General features: G+C 41.1%; 1 protein-coding gene across 1 annotated transcript in view; it reads left to right on the top strand.

The window, feature by feature from the left end:
- The window catches only part of LOC308308296 (dedicator of cytokinesis protein 9), a 133537-nt gene that overhangs the window by 113992 nt on the left and 2002 nt on the right, over positions 1 to 17543 (top strand). The window contains exons 35-52 of the mRNA XM_080753680.1: positions 2406 to 2520; positions 2972 to 3038; positions 3828 to 3875; positions 5499 to 5635; positions 6805 to 6920; positions 7710 to 7847; positions 8084 to 8266; positions 8357 to 8470; positions 8576 to 8791; positions 8953 to 9010; positions 9352 to 9458; positions 10251 to 10373; positions 10496 to 10609; positions 13512 to 13658; positions 14076 to 14286; positions 15409 to 15599; positions 16370 to 16470; positions 16929 to 17067. Of these exons, the coding sequence (XP_080609806.1) occupies positions 2406 to 2520; positions 2972 to 3038; positions 3828 to 3875; positions 5499 to 5635; positions 6805 to 6920; positions 7710 to 7847; positions 8084 to 8266; positions 8357 to 8470; positions 8576 to 8791; positions 8953 to 9010; positions 9352 to 9458; positions 10251 to 10373; positions 10496 to 10609; positions 13512 to 13658; positions 14076 to 14286; positions 15409 to 15599; positions 16370 to 16470; positions 16929 to 17067 (2325 nt within the window). The remainder of the gene's footprint in view (positions 1 to 2405; positions 2521 to 2971; positions 3039 to 3827; positions 3876 to 5498; positions 5636 to 6804; positions 6921 to 7709; positions 7848 to 8083; positions 8267 to 8356; positions 8471 to 8575; positions 8792 to 8952; positions 9011 to 9351; positions 9459 to 10250; positions 10374 to 10495; positions 10610 to 13511; positions 13659 to 14075; positions 14287 to 15408; positions 15600 to 16369; positions 16471 to 16928; positions 17068 to 17543) is intronic.

Here is a 17543-nt window from a genome sequence, read left to right as displayed (position 1 = left end):
AATTGGCCAAAGATTGGCATTGTAGAGTGGGTATTGTATTAGATGTCAAGGAAACGAGTGAAAGTTATAATGTAAAACTCATTTTCTCACAAATTAAGTTCAAACATTTACTTTTATTGGTTGTGAAATAAATGTTTTTTTTTTTGTTTTTTGTTTTTTATCTCTACCTGAGTCTAGAATCTGGATACCAGGCTAGTCTATACCTGTGTATGTCTCAGGCCTATCAAAAGGTCCCCTCATGATGAATACCAGACAACAGTGTCAGAGACATGAATTGCTGCTCTTTCATGTTAATATTGCAACATTGAACTCCATCCACCCTACCCCACCCCCCACCCTCTCGCGCTCCCTGCATGGCCGACAGTGGCAGAAAGAGAAGTTCGTGCGGAGGCACTCTGCCAACGTCCTGCGCTTCTTGGCGGATACCGAGGAGTCTGTGCTGTCCGTGCGCCACAAGCGCCTCACCATGGACTTCTCCCTGCTCTCTGTGGCAGAGAATGTACCACAGCAGCCCGCCGTTTCACTTCAAGTACATAAAAACCAAACGACAAACGTCACCCTTCTTTACCCATTCATCCTCCTCCCCCACTGCCCTACTAGGAGTGTGTCCCGTCTGGGAATGTAAGAGTATACACAGTAAAAAACAAATCCTCAGAGTCTATTTATTATTTTTACGTTTATTTGGGTGGGACAGCACATATTAATAAACACCAAACATACAATGCTGTGTAAATACAAATAATTTTGCAAGAATGCTAATTTCCTTCCGTAGTCCCCATGCAGAAAACAAGCAACTTTACAAAAAAGAGCACATTAGTAAAGGGGTACAAACGGAAGAGAAAAGGTTTTAGTTTTATCGGGGGCACGGTGTCACAGTCAGTAGCGGTAGCGCTGTCGCCTCACAGCTAGAAGGTCCTGGGTTTGATTCCCACCGGGGACGCTGTGAGCACTGGGGGCGTGTTCTCTCCTCCCCGTCATCAGTGCCCATACCCTAGGTGGGGTTGGCAAAAGGGCCTTTCAGTGTGGAGTTTGCATGTTCTCCCCGTGTCCACTTACTGCATGTTCACAAAAGACATGCAGTAATCCTGGTCCCTATACTGCCTCCCACTGGCCCCCTGGGGCGCCTGATGGAGGGGAAAGGAACTGAGTGGAATAACGTGTTCCTTCCACGCGCTACGTCCTACCGGGGAATCTCCCCCGTCAGGTGATAGGAAGCGGCATGCACACTCCTCATGCATTGAAGGAAGCATGAGCTCAGTTTGGGTCTTCCATGGTTGGCAGAGGGAGAGTAGTGCCTAGGATTACAGCTAAAAAAATGCATTCTAGCCTATTTAAAAATGTTCACAATATCACTCGGAGAGTGTAAAAATGGACCCATAGGGGAATTTTACTGTGTCCCTCCCTGTGTGTGTGTGAGTGTTTTGTCCTTGCCTCAAGCCCCTTTCTTTGCCAGAAAATGATTTGGGGGCAAGGCCCTATTCCGTTCTCTCTGGTGTCATGAAACAGAGCTGTTGCTGTGCTAGAGAGGATTTCATGAGATCTTGTCTCTGCTCTCTTGACCCCAGAACTTTGTTTATAAACATGAACGCTAATGGGGGTTCTTTTTCCTTTTCCCATTCCACTCAACATGTGCAATTGTCATTCTTGTTTTCAGTTTTCAAAGACTGACATAAAGTCCTCAGTCAACTACTCTCTGACTTATTTGGGGCAGCTAACTTTAGCTCTCAAGTTCCCCCACTCTGTCGAATGCATTCTGAGACCAACCATAGCCTCATGCTTTCCATGAAGTCAATCCCCAACCATTTTTATGGTCTAGACGAGCTCACTGCTGGCAAAGGAACGTGCTGCTGTGTACTGCCAATCCCTCGCTGTGGCAGAGCTTGTGGCTCCACTGTTTTTGGTTTTCTCTTCGCCCCTGCCCTTTATATCAACTCTGAGAGGTGGTGATCATTAGTTTCATGTAGAGGTCAGTGGCAGTCTGACCGCACAGTTATAGTAGTAGTTAAATCCATTCTAACCCCAGGCCCTTAGAAAACCCATAGTGCAGTCTGTGTTAGCATTTTAGCGAAGTACATTCACATACCTGTGTAGTGATGCATAGCTAACCACGTCAAGATAATCAAAGATTATTGTGTCTTTTTTAATACTTAATGACCACTTTCTCAGGCACAGATTAAGGTTTTGATCTGGGTCCCAGAAACCCAAACTATAGCTCAATTTGACAATTGTAATTTGATATTGATGTTACAACAAGGAAATCCATCCCTAATAAAACCTCAAACTTAAACAGTTTCAGTTAAAAAAGAAAAAAAAGCTAAATGAGCTGCCTCTAGTAGAAGAGGGGAGATGGGAGAGGATTACATTGTCTAGTTGTGGATCTCTGACAAGTATCTGTTGTCCTTCAGAGCCAGCCTGCCTCGACCTTGGGCAGCAGCCTGCTGCGATGTGACAAACTGGACCAGGCAGAGATCAAGAGCCTGCTCATGTGCTTCTTGCACGTGCTCAAGAGCATGTCAGAGGGTAAGATCTCAGTCAGGATTGGAACGGGAATCTACAGTATACTGTCCATACTGCAATTTTGAAATAGCAAATACTTAGCAACTTATAAGGAATATAGTGAAACAACAGAACAGTTTTAAGCCATGGACATAATGCCATGTAGAAAAAGGACTAAAGCTTCTTAAAAAACACAAAGCTTGCCATTCCGAGTACTGTATTTATATACATTGTACACCGTATATTTCATATATTTGCTATCCAACTACTCCTGTGCTTAGTGGGGAACTGGTGGCTTATCCAATTACATAAGATGCATACATCACATACTAATTAGCTACAGAATGGCATTGCATTTTGTCTTATACTTTCTCTATGCTCTCTGTACTGTCATTGTTCAGTTGACTGTCATAACGAAACAGCCTTGTCTGAAATGCACAAATGCCTTATTATGATGTTCATCGCTCCTTTTCAGACGCCCTGTTCACATACTGGAACAAGGCTTCCTCCGCTGAGCTGATGGACTTCTTCACACTAGTAGAGTAAGATCTCCTTAGAGCTCTCATATTGTCATCATTGTCTGCCTTGAAACACAAAGTGTTTTTTTTTTTTTTTACTTGGTGTATTTCCAATGTTCAGTAGGCCTACTATTACTTCTACTCCACTACAATTATTTGAAAACTTTAGTTACTAGTTACAGTACTTTGTAGATTTGGATTATTATTACAGAACATAAACCACTTCAGTCTTATATACATTTCTACAAGCTCAAAAAGCGTGATCTTGTCGATCTGCTATTTTCAAAAGATTTGTACACATTTGAAAACTTGTGAAAAGGGACATTCAGCATAATGAGTACTTTTACTTTTGGTACTTTCATTACATTTTGATGCTAATTTTGATACATAACTGTGGAATAAACTCCCTGTCACACTTAGAACTACAGACTCACTCCCTAGCATCCGCTGTGGACTGAAGACTCACCTCTTCAGACTCCACCTAAACCCATAGCACTACTGTAACACTCCCCTTCCCTCAATGACCATACATGAAGCTAGATAGCATTTTTAGGTTTTAGAAACGTTTTTTTTTTTACTGATTAGGTGCGTGGTCTACCTATGTTATTGTTTTTCTAGATTGATCTTCCTATGCATTGTTATATTGTTGTTGATGTACTGACATATTATGTTGCTTATTATAAGTCGCTTTCTATTAAAAGCGTCTGCTAAATGCCTAAATTGTAATTGTAAATTGTATAAAGTAAGTAAAAAAATTTACTTTTTCCTCCACTGGAAACACAATTAGTGATGTTTCACTCCTTTCTTCCTCAGAGTGTGCCTCCATCAGTTCAGATACATGGGAAAGAGATACATCGCCAGGTAATGTTGTCAGTGCCCAGTTCAGGTGCTTACGTAATGGGGTTTAATAATGAGTGGTGGCCTGTTTGTGCCATATAGTTGTCGTTAGACTTGGTGGTTGTAATCTTTTTTACATCATTACAATGTCGCTAACGATTTGATAATTTTTTGCCTCGCCCACTGTGAAACATTGTATGTAATGTGCGTATTGTGATATGACTGTAAACACGCGCAAACGCATATTTTCTTTCCAATATTGACCATATTCACACTGCAGCCATTTTGCTCTTATGTCATACTTATACTTGGGTGTTGTTATTGACTATATTCACACAGCATTATTTCATTTTTATTTCATTAACTTAAAGCAAAATGGCCGCTGTGTGAATATGGTGAATTGTTACCCAGCCCACATAAGAGCACATTGATTGCTGTAGGAGTTTGGTCAATGGCAGAGAGCTCTGTCCTTGACTCACCGAGGGCTTTTGGGTGTCCACTCCCTCTAACCTCCCACTATTCTCTTATTTCTGTTCACTTAAACGCTGGCAAGTTTAACATAGTGACATAACACATGGCCCCTGCCCTCTCCTGCTTGGGTAAGAATACAGGTGGAATAAGCTCTTGACGCTAAACGCATGTTCTCGTCTTGTGAATTTGCTATGCTGCTGTGAGACGTATCACTTCTTTCATCTGAGCTGCTGTGCGTGTCTCATTTTCACCTGCATGGCTTACGTGTATTAAAGCAGTCAGTCATGGCGTCTGAGTGCTTTAACACTACTGGTGCACTGCTTTCATACTTAGTGTAATTGCATTCCAAACACACACATGCACACAATGCACTTTTCAGCTTTTCTTTATTTGCTGGAGCTGAAGCCGTAAATTCCACAAGGAGCAGGAAAAGTAATGCACGGTGTACTGCACGCTAAATAGCCTAGTAAACTAGACTCCTCCTGCCTTCTGATGGAGAGTCTGGTTTACGAGGCTACACGCTAAAGGGTTGTGGGAATAAACTTAAATGCAAATGAGATTTGACCAACACCAGGCTCCGGAAGTCATTTCCCCATTGGACGCTGCATGATTAGAGTTTACAGAATGATTCTGATCCACCAGTGTTGATTTCGTTGACTAAAACTATGCCGAAAAATGTTAGTTGACTACCTTTTCTCACTGACGAAAACTATATAAAAACTAAATAAAACCATGTGACTAAAACTAAGACTAAATATATTGCTAATTTTGTCAACAAATAAAAACTAGAATATAAATGTTAGGGAGGGATTAGTGGAGATCCAGTAGAACTAAAAGACAAGTCATTTCGTGTTTTTTTTTTGCGTTCGGTTGCTGTGCTTGTGTGTTGTGCTCTGAAAATAGCAGATCTGCAGCATGCAACCAAGTGTAAAACATTTCGGCGCCTGCCAAAATACTTTTATGTCGACTAAATTTAGTTGACCAAAACGAAAACTTTTGAGATGACTAAAATATGACTAAAGCTAAATTATATTTTATTCAAAAGACTGACTAAAACTATATCAGAATTTGCTGTCAAAAGGAACCACTGTGATCCAGCCTAACCTGCTTGACTAACTCCGGCTGCGCTACTATTAGTCAGCCACTCATCTAACTAATGTCCTGTTTCCTCATCAGGAACCAGGATGGGGCAGGACCCATAGCACATGAGCGGAAGTCTCAGACTCTGCCTGTGTCCCGTAACAGGGCGGGAATGATGCATGCCCGCTTACAGCAGCTAAGCAGCCTGGATAACTCATACACATTTAACCACAGTAAGTCCCCCCCATGCAGTACTTACTGAATGTACATTCATCCAACAACATCCTACGCTGGGAGAGTCCCCCTTTTCACTTCTCCCCCTCGTAATCGGACACAAACATGCTTACAGTATCATCATCATCATCATCATCATTCCCCTCCTCCTTCCTCTTCTTCCTCTTCATTGTTTGTGTTACACCCAGCCCGGTGTCAAACACTAAAGAGTTTACCCATATGGGTCAGTCGTCATTGTAATGAAATTATACGTTTTCATCGGAGGCCAAGCTGTCTGCTTGTAGCATTACAATGACTAGCTGAACATGTTGAGTTTTTGTGGTAAGTCTGTTAACCACTTTCAACCTGGTGCCCTTATGTTTGGCATGGCATTACTCATTATAAGCAAAAATGTTCCGGCATTAGCAATTTTACCCCCGAAAATAGCCGATCTAATAGATCACAATGCACACCACGGCGTGTTGTGAGCTTGTAGATGGACTGTTTTAGAAGATTTTTGGAACATTTAAAAAATATATATATACTGAAAATGGGGCTTAAGTGGTTAAATGGTGTCATTTAATGAAGTACATTTCTTTGTGTTTTCAGTGTAAGAAAGATTTCAAGTGTGCTTGGAATAACTGTAGACCATGGTAAGAATGTATCAGGTCGACAGGCAGTTTGCAGACTGTTTACTGGCTCGGTTCATTTGGTTGAATTAAGAGCATGCCCCTTTTAGTTCAACATTTGCCTTTGAAACCATCCATCTGTCGTACTCATTTTCTCTTTAACATTCATTTAGCTTTCACTTTCTGAAAAAAAAACAAAAAAAAAACAACTTACTTCATGCCAATGTAAGCTTTCATTCAAAAATGATACTTATCTAAATTATTTGAGGAAAAACCGTCTACTTGAAACTTGTACAGCTTGTCTGATTGCTAATACGGTAGCTTTCATTGTATAACAAAACGTACTTCAATAAAATGCTGATATTTTTCAAATTATGGATAACTCATTTTAGAATGAAACCTTTATCCTTTTCATTCAGCTTTATTTTCCACTTTTGTTTTTGCAATGGCTTTGCATTTTTATGCTACTGGGCCTCTTATTTTTAAATGAATATTTGCTTGATAAAATGGAAAAACGGGTGAAGCAAATGATCTCCAGCTTTGTGTTGTCCTTGGTGCAGCTTACAGCCACTGTGACGCGGATGTGTTGAACCAGTCTCTCCTGGAGGCTAACATCGCCACTGAGGTGTGTCTGACTGTACTGGACACACTCAGCATCTTCATCATGGGTTTCAAGGTAACGTAAATGCATACAGTTATGTTCTATCAGACATTTTATTCCTCATTTGTTCTCTTATTATTTGACAAACAGAATTATCAGCTTGCCCAGCCTTGCTGGGTTTATTGTGCTGAAAATGCTCTCAGTGTGTTCAGTTTTCAGTACCCAGCACTGGCCTGGTTATTGTGTGGGTGAAATAGGCTCTCTTTTTCCTCCCCTTCCCCTCTAAAATTTTCAATTCAAATGTGCTTTATTTGCATGAGAAAACATTTGTTATATTGGCAAAGCAAAAGTGGAACAAAAGAAACAAAGCTAGGTGTGTACAAATAGGAATAAAGATGTGTGTAAACTGTAACATGTGTGTAAAGACTATCTTACAAAACTATAAAAAACATTTCATTTTCTGTTAGAAATAGTTACTGTATGCTATACATCCATCCATATAGGAAAGGTTAGCTTGGGATAAACTTTTGAAACAGTTGACAGCAATATTTCAATGTTATGCATTCATTTGGTATAAAACTGTTGCGACAATTCAAATGTAATTAAAGGTAGTTGCTCTGTTCACATGTACATTATTTCTTTGTACCAAGTCATTTGCAGTAAACAGTGCAGGGATACATTCCACATAGGTCTTAGTTGTAGTCCTTAAATTGGTTGTAAATCTCTCGATCCCTCTCACTCTTTGTATAAATGTATTTACGTTAACATGTGTCTGAGTGGCACATCAGTTAATGTGCCTCTTTTCTGCCCGATTTTAATATTTCGGGCTCCTTCCTGCATTGTCCCCCTTGCATCTCTGTGTAGACGCAACTGTGCTCTGACCATGGCCACAACCCACTTATGAAGAAGGTTTTTGAGGTCCACCTCTGTTTTCTGAAGATCAACCAGTCGGAGACTGCCCTCAGGCAGGTCTTCACCTCCCTGCGCACTTTCATCTACAAGGTATGAAGGATGTGCTGCTCAACCTTACACAGTAAAATCCTCAGTGTTAATGTATCCATTTGTAACTCAGAGAGACTACAATGATTAGTTAGGAACCAACAGGTCTGTAACTCTGAGAGGGTACAAATGTAACCAAATTGGCCCGTAAGGTTAAATTAAATGAACACTGAAGATTTCTGTCTGTCATCGTCAAAGCTTCTCTCACAAGTTGTTTGCCTGTCTGTCTTGCTCTCTAGTTCCCCTGCACGTTTTTTGAAGGCCGCGCGGACATGTGTGCCTCGTTCTGCTATGAGATTTTGAAATGTTGTAACTCCAAGCTGAGTTCCATCCGCAGCGATGCAGCTCACCTACTCTACTTCCTAATGAAGAGCAACTTCGACTACACGGGACGCAAGAACTTTGTGCGAACGCACTTACAGGTACGACAACGGACTGCCGTGGCTCCTGCCATGCAAATTATGGGTCAGTAATATTTGATGATACTGTAGCACATCTATCATTTCTTTCAGGTGGTGATTGCTGTCAGTCAGTTGATAGCTGACGTCATTGGGATAGGAAGCACTCGCTTCCAGCAGTCTCTGTCCAGTGTCAACAACTGTGCCAACAGTGACAGGACCATCAAGGTTGGAAAACACAGTTGTTATGTTGTACTTGCACTAAAGAAGAGGAAAAACACTTACAATGCATTTTGATTTAAAAGCCTTAACTGCTAGCGTGCCCCTCAACAGAACACAGCCTTTCCATCGGATGTGAAGGACCTGACTAAGCGGATCAGAACGGTTCTGATGGCCACGGCTCAGATGAAGGAACACGAGCGAGACCCGGAGATGCTGGTGGACCTCCAGTACAGCCTGGCCAAGTCGTACGCCAGCACGCCGGAGCTACGTAAGACCTGGCTGGACAGCATGGCTCGCATCCACGTGAAGAACGGGGATCTGTCAGAGGTCTGCGGCAATTGCATGTTAGATTAAAAGAAAACATTAAATTAAATGTTGATAGCGAGTGAGTGGGTGAATCTGTGTTGCAAAATGTTATATGCTGGTCATATTTGCACGCTTATTTGGCCTGATTGTTCTTTCTGTGTTTCTGTTCTTTCTGTCTACAGGCAGCCATGTGCTATGTGCATGTTGCAGCACTTGTGGCGGAATACCTGCGAAGAAAAGGTCCATTCAAAATCTTTAATAAAGATGTTCTTTCATGTGGCTTAATTTGATAACTTGACCATATTCACACAGCAGCCATTTTCCTCTTATGTTATACTCGGGGTGCGGTTTCACTATATGACACAACAAGAGTCAAATGGTCAACGTGTGAATATGATGAATGATGCCATTATATGCTTTCAACATAATGTAGTTAACAATAATTTTGGAAAAGCCATTGAAAAATGTTACAACACTGTTATTGCCCTTATTGTCGGTATGACTGTCTTTCAGGTAATTTTGCATGTGGTAAGAAAGACAGGGTTCATTGATAGAATGTTTCCATGTTTTGTGTTTATTAGGCATGTTTAAGCAGGGATGCTCAGCATTCCGTGTGGTGACTCCAAACATTGACGAAGAGGCTTCAATGATAGAGGACGCAGGCATGGAGGATGTCCACTTCAATGAGGTGAAAGATTGTTTGAATTGTTGCGACATTAATTCAAATGTAATTAAAGGTAGTTGCTCTGTTCACATGTACATTATTTCTTTGTACCAAGTAATTTGCAGTAAACAGTACAGGGATACATTCCACATACTGTAGGTCTTAGTTGTAGTCCTTAAGGTGGTTTTAAATCTCTCTCGATCCCTCTCTCACTCTTTGTATAAATGTATTTACGATAACATGTGTCTGAGAGGCACATCAGTTAATGTAATATGGGCATTTCCAAATATGGGCTTAATAATATGGGCATTCCCAGATATGGGCTTATTATTGATAAGGGGACCTCCTTATATGGGCATAAAAGGGACCAGGACGGAAGTAATTTGCAAGTGTGACTCATGTCGCGGAACCACACTAGTTAGACTGACTCAGATATTCCCAGATATGGGCATCATCCGGGAATCAGATGTAGAGGTCAGCTTCATATATGGAGATCTAGGTGATGATCCAGTCGTCTCCAAGTATTGATATCCAGAGTTCAATTCAATTCACACTTTATTCCAAACACACAGGGGGTCCATAGAGTACATACAAATCAATCATTGACATCTCACACAACAAGAAAATCATGAATAGAGGCTGACTCTCCAGTGTTTACGCAGCCTGAACGAGTACCAGAGACAGCTCTCCCCGGGATTGACTATATCCTCAGTAATATTTATTATTAACAATTGTTATCAACTGTACAGTCTAAATTATTTTCCTATCCATTGGAAAGCAGTGTATTGTTGATGTTTAATGTGTCGCGCTCTGCAGGATGTCCTGATGGAGCTTCTGGAGGAGTGTGCAAATGGACTGTGGAAAGCCGAGCGTTATGAGCTCATCTCTGACGTCTACAAACTCATCATCCCCATTTATGAGAAACGGAGGGACTTTGAGGTACAGGGCTTCATCAACCATAATTTGATTATTTTGAGTGTCCACAAGTGCACAGGACCACAGGCGAGGGCAGGATGATTTGAGTATCAAAGCGATAATATCACGTTGTTTGTGTTGCACAGAAACTGGCCCACCTATACGACACATTGCACCGTGCGTACAGCAAAGTCACTGAGGTCATGCACACAGGAAAGAGACTGCTGGGAACCTACTTCAGAGTCGCCTTCTTTGGCCAGGTGAGTGGTCAATATGGGGAAAGAAGTTATGCCCCCCACCAACTATATTTTAACTTACATTTTTCTAACAGGACATGCGTTAATTTGATTTTCCACACTTAATTGTATTTCATAAATCATTCAAGCTTGATATAAATGAGAGCACATGTATTTATTTGGTAGCCCGTATCACAAAATAATCTAACATCCGAGCATGGGAGCTTCTGAAAGTGATTCTATTTTATTATTAAGAGCATGACCACGTTTTGTGGCCCTTTTGTGATCCACTCTAATACCCTTTTTTCTGCTTTTTGTTTGATCCTCTTTAAAGGCAGCGGTAAGTCCTGCAGTAATGTAGACTCTGCTAGCTTTTCTGAGCAGCCTAAGTCTTATGTGTGGTGCTGCTGTAACATAATCCATTACATTTCTCAGTCTTATTTTATTGCTTAAAGCTCTTAGCAGTGTCTCTCACTTACCAGTCATCTGTCTGTGCAATACTCTCACTCACCACCAGCAGTGTTCATTTCCCCGACTGAAACTATGACAAAACCCTTCCGTTGACTACCTTTTTTCACTGACGAAAACTAAATAAAATAAATGAAAACTAAGCCATGATGACTAAAAATTTGACAAATATGTTGACAATTTCGTCAACAAATAAAAACTAGACAAAAATGTTATGGAAGGACTAGTGGAGAAGAGATCCAGTATAGACAAGTCATTTTATGCTCGCGCCACGCGCTTGTAGATCGTCTATTTTCAGCATGCAACCAAGTGTAAAACCAGCCATTACGACGCCAGCAAGGCCCACCAAAATAATTTTTTGTCGACAAAATCAACTGTAGATTTAGTCGACTAAAATTATGAGATATTTTAATCGACTAAAACTAAAACTTTTCAGATGACTAAAATATGACTAAAACTAAATTACATTTGAACCAAAAGACTATGACTAAACCCAATTTAAATTTGCTGTCAAAATTAACACTGCTCATCTTGTCTGTGCAATGCAGTAACTCTCACTCACCACCAGTATTGTCATCTGTACAGCATTGCATGTTGCTGTTCCAGTGCCGTTTCTGCACTCACTTGTAGTTTTCCTGCTTCCATCTTCTACAACTTTCTTTCCGCCACTTTATGTTCTTTCTTACTGACCATTGTTTTGCCATTCTTTTGTTAACTTTTTAACCACATCAACCTTGCCATCCCTATTTTGGTCATGTCACTATAGGCAAACAAATGCAAAAACATACAGTATACATAATATGCACCGCAGTATACATACTGTACATGCAGTGTGTGTGTGTGTGTGTGTGTGTGTGTGTGTGTGTGTGTGTGTGTGTGTGTGTGTGTGTGTGTGTGTGTGTGTGTGTGCGCACCCGCGTGTGCGTGTGTGTATATACACACACACACATACATATGTCTATGTATGTATGTGTATGTATATATATTTATGTATGCGTGTGTGTACCGTACATGTGTGTATATATGTACGTGTGTGTGTATGTATATACTGTGTACTGTACACACACACACACACACACACACACACACACACACACACACACACACACACACACACACACACACACACACAAACACACACACACACACACGGTATGTAGAGCTTACAGTAAGTGGTGAAAAGAATTATCTTGACCTGGATCTGGGTGTGGTTAACTTGGAACAGTGTGCTTTTGATAACAGTTTCTGACTTCAACACAGCCATGTTTCTCTTGACATGGTGGCTGTCCGTGCTGGGTGCAATACTGTGAATACTTAGTACCTTCTACTGTAGATGGGTGTTAGTCATGGAATAACATGTTGTTTTCTGTTGTCTACAAACATGTAGCAGTACCAGTTTTCTGACTCAGAGACTGAGGTAAATCAATGTGAATTCCCCACAATGAGGTTGTAGTGCAGTAAAGACTAGGCCTTGTCGTGTGTTGCTAATACAGTCATTGGTATGTCAGTTACCTGTGTTACTTATCTCGGAACTGTGTTACCCTATAACTCCTCCAGTCTGATTTATACTTCGTTGTGTGACTGCGTGTGTGACTCTCTGAAATGGACTGACATTCAAGTGAAAAATGGGACTTAAAAAATACCAGTCAGGGAGTGACCCTGACCCCCCAAAAGAATCCTATTTGAACTGGGGACCCCCCACCCTGACTAGCACTTGGAATATAGGAGTTGAGGCATTACATTTTGTTGACTTGATTCCATAGATAATATACAGGTATTAGCAGATTGGCTATTTTCACAATTTCTGCCTCTTATATTATTTGACTATTTGGCAAATGTTTCACCAGTTGGGACCCCCCCAGAAGGCCCGGACCCACAGGTTGAGAACCACTGACTTATACAACAAAGTATAAATGAGTGTTTGTCCTGATCATAGAAAGACAGTGTTGAAAGTTTAATGGCAGGATTCCATGTTTCATTGGGTGACTGCATGACGTCAAGCATAATGCTTCAGCGGAAATACATTTTTAGTGTTTTCATGTGAGGACAATTGGATCGGTTATTGTATGGACCACACTTCTACACCCACTGATAATTTGAAATCCATCTCCCTATACCTCTAACCTTCCTTCATCTCACACCACTGAACTGACACCAGTTGATGTCTTGCCATATACTTTGTCTTCATGCTTGGACAGTGGATAGAGGAGCCTTTTTCCTGTGGAGTCTGTGTGACACTTTCACCCTCAGAATTTGTCTTAAAGGATTCGTTTATTGTTTATTTTATAAGAACTTTGTCTGAATGACTTTAATGCACTCACAGCTCACAAATGATGTTTTGTCATGCCAGTATGTGTTTGTTTTTCATTACATACGGTAATTGTACAAACAAATTATTTTTAATTCATGTTTATATAACATAATTAATGTCCATTTACTGTTTTGGAATCATTCCCAGGGGTTCTTTGAGGATGAGGATGGTAAAGAGTATATCTACAAAGAACCCAAATTCACTCCACTGTCGGAGATATCCCAGAGGCTCCTCAAACTGTACTCTGACAAGTTTGGCCAGGAAAACGTGAAGATAATTCAGGACTCTGGAAGGGTGAGACTTTCATTTTTGTATGGTAGATTTACCCCCCATTACGCCGTTTGTTCTTTAACCCAGGGTTCTTCAACAGGGGACCCCTAGGGGGTCCTCAGAGTTACTACAGGGGGGTTCCCAAATCTTTGTGTGATAGTATATATTTTTTACATAAACCACTTGAACCATACCATTCCTTTTCTGAGGAGATCTTTAGCCAAATCTACAAGCTCACTGAAAGGCATTGTGAGCTTGTAGATCATTTGGTGACGGAGGGGGAAAGAGCAGACTAAGGATAGAGTGACATTTTACTAAGTATTGTCTCTCTCAACTAGGGGGTCCTTGGCCTGAACAATGTTGAAGACCCCTGCTTTAACACTTTTATACCTGTTTTTAAAACCATTCTCCATGCTGTGCTCTGACCCGAATCATCTACAGATAAACCCCAAAGACCTGGACTCCAAGTATGCCTACATCCAGGTGACACACGTCACCCCGTACCTGGAAGAGAAGGAGCTGGTGGACAGGAGAACGGACTTTGAAAAGAGCCACAACATCCGTCGCTTTGTGTTCGAGATGCCGTTCACCATCTCTGGCAAGAAGCAAGGAGGGGTGGAGGAGCAGTGCAAACGGAGAACAATACTGACCAGTGAGTTAGCCTATGTTTGTAGTAGACACAAAATAAATCAAGTTCAGCCTTAAGACAAATTGGCACTACATTCAGCTTCAAAGTATACTGTAAAAGGTTATTTTCGTTCAAATTATTCTGTCTGCGTTGCGTTGTCACTCACTGAACTCAAACTCTGTTCTCTGTCTGGATCAGATAGTGTGCAACAGGTTCACCCGAACATCCTCTCAGGCTATGGGATCTAAAGTCTCCACTCACACTACTCATGCTAATCGGCATATAGAGGAAACGTGCATCGTAGTTTAATAATGTAAACATTGATTGATGGCCAAAACGACAGTGTTTACCGTGAGGACCACACGTCCCCCATCCGACGACCGTGTCAGCTGTTTGATACAGTTGTTCAAATATAAAATAATTATGTATTATATTAATTATTTCTTATATCTTATATCTTTGAAAAATAGTGTTCAAAGCAGTTGAATAAGTTAATTAATTCAGCAGTTGTTATTAGAAGCCTAGTAGTTTAACTAGTATGCTCAGCTATACACACGTGTGTCAGCACACAGACAGACACGCACGCACGCACGCACGCACGCACGCACGCACGCACACACACACACACACACACACAGGCCCCAATTATAGTAGTTAGATTAGATGACATGCAGGTCAATAAGACAATTTAACAATGCATTACACTAAAGGAAATATTCTGTGTAAGTATGGGATTCTTAGATTAGATTCAGAATATGTCAGCACTTTTGTCAAGGCCCCTTGCCTGCCCTAATCGCTGTGGTTTTTATTGGTTTATGCTTTTAAAGATCCAAAAGGTTCAACCTTTATCTCTTCTCTTCCTCATCTGATAACTGTTATCTTCAGTATCTGATCAGAACATGTTACCTCTAATGGCCTTCATTAGATGCGAGTATAATAAGCAGACAGAGTTATAAAACTGAATGGCATATGCAAGAATAGATTTGTGCACAGACACACATTACAACAGACTGAACTAATTATGAATGAACTAAATGAAAATGTATTCAGAAGACTATGGCTAAAACTAAATGAAACATTTGCTGTCAAAATGAACACTGCGTGACAATCCCCTCCCCCCTATCCTTGTTCCTTCTCTCACCCCAGCGACGCACTGCTTTCCCTACGTGAAGAAGCGCATAGCGGTGATGTACCAGCACCACACCGACCTGAACCCCATCGAGGTGGCCATCGACGAGATGAGCAAGAAGGTGGCCGAGATCCGGCAGCTGTGCTCGTCCAGCGAGGTGGACATGATTCGCCTGCAGCTCAAGCTCCAGGGCAGCATCAGTGTTCAGGTGCATGTGCGCTCCACCAACACAACACAATACAACACAACACAACACAACACAACAACACGTCACAAACCCCCAAAATGATATGTATTAGGTCAGGGGTCTTCAACAGGGGGTCCGGGGCCCCTAGGGGGTCCTCAGAGTTACTACAGGGGGTCCTCCAAATCTTTGAGTGATAGAAAGTATTTTTATTAACCACTTGAACCCTAGTGTCCATATTCTGAGAACTTTTGCAGAAAATAGCAGATCTACAAGCTCACAATGCCTCACGCTGCGAGGCGTTGTGAGCTTGTAGATCGGCTATTTTCGGCAAAGAGCTTTTGTGTAGAGGAGCAGACCAATTACAAGTGAAAGGTCAAGTTTATTAAGTATTGCCGGTTCAAGTGGTTAAATATGGAATCTATGAAAAGGTTGTGGGGGTCCCTGCTTCATTTCTCTCCCAACTAGGGGGTCCTTGGCCTGAAAACGTTGAAGACCCCTGTATTAGGTTGTAGACCCCCATTTGAAAATATTATGTGCCAGGGACCCCCATAGGAGAAGATTTGTCATGATTTATTTTTCGGTCTTTCCGGAAATAGCAGTTCTACAAGCTCTGTGAAAATGTAGAACGGCTATTTTCAAATGGCTGAAAAGTAAAATGGGGGTATACGTGCCTCTAGTAACCCTGGGTGCCCCCAAACCCCACTTTGAGAACCACTGACATACAGACACACTGCATGAAATGAAGCCAATAAAGCATCAGTTTGACATGCAGTTTTGACCTCTGCCCTCAGGTAAATGCCGGACCACTTGCGTACGCCCGAGCTTTCCTAGACGACGCGAGCAATAAGAAGTATCCTGATAACAAGGTCAAACAACTGAAAGAGGTGTTCAGGTGAGGTGATAAATATTGACCGGTGTGCAGACTTTAACCCGGTTGTCCTTTTATTTTAATCTTCGCCACGAGATCACACATCAAGCATAATTGACACGAGGCAATCAGAGTGTGCAGATTGCAGGGAAATTTGAGTGACAGAAATCTGAGAGATAGATGGAGACGGGTATACAATGTGTGTATGAGAGAGACAGCTATGCACACCGTAATGACGGTGTACAACTGGTAATCACATGCTGCAGTACTTTAATGCCTATACGTAAAATCGCAATTATTATCAGGGCATTCAAATCTGCAGAGAACACGTTTCTTTTTTTTTCTTTTTGCTTAAAAAAATAGAAACATTTGGAATAGAGTAATAAAATAAACAGAAACAGACAAATACAAAACCATATACTGTAATGTCTGTCAGTAATTTCCAGGTAATGGATTAACACTATATCTATTTTTGGGAGCAGGCAGTTTGTGGAGGCGTGTGGGCATGGCTTGGGCATCAATGAACGACTCATCAAAGAGGACCAACAGGAGTACCATGATGAAATGAAGGCCAATTATAGAGACCTGGCGCGAGAGCTCTCTGCCATCATGCATGAGCAAGTAAGTATATTATTATACACCCATATGGACTGGGCAGCTTTGGTGCAAGATCCACAAATAAATGGCTGAATCAATAAGTCAATCAAATGTATTATACTGTAGCAATATTAGTTTTATATCATTCGATTTTTGTTGTAAATGTTACTGTACCAAATTACATTGTAAATAAATATGTGATTATTGAACTCTTATGTCACTTGGGATGGTTACTTTTACACACTTTCTACCATTTGTTTTATGGAATTATAATCTGCTTAATCTGTTTTATAGAAATATAAAATGCTTCCCAGCTAGAGTCTGACGCAAATCAAATTGGCATTCATAAAGCATCTCTGATTTTTGATAACACCTTTTTCCTGTTTTACCTTCATGCTGACATGAGCAGATTGGATGGTAAATGCAACCTGTACATATTACGTGTGAGAAGTCTCTTTGAGCTTGTCTGAAATATGCCCATGCCTAGCCTTTAAACACTC

Source organism: Nannobrachium achirus (assembly GCF_963921795.1).
Source record: "Nannobrachium achirus genome assembly, chromosome: 22".
NCBI classification, from domain to species: domain Eukaryota; kingdom Metazoa; phylum Chordata; class Actinopteri; order Myctophiformes; family Myctophidae; genus Nannobrachium; species Nannobrachium achirus.
This window is presented reverse-complemented; position numbering and strand designations above follow the sequence as displayed.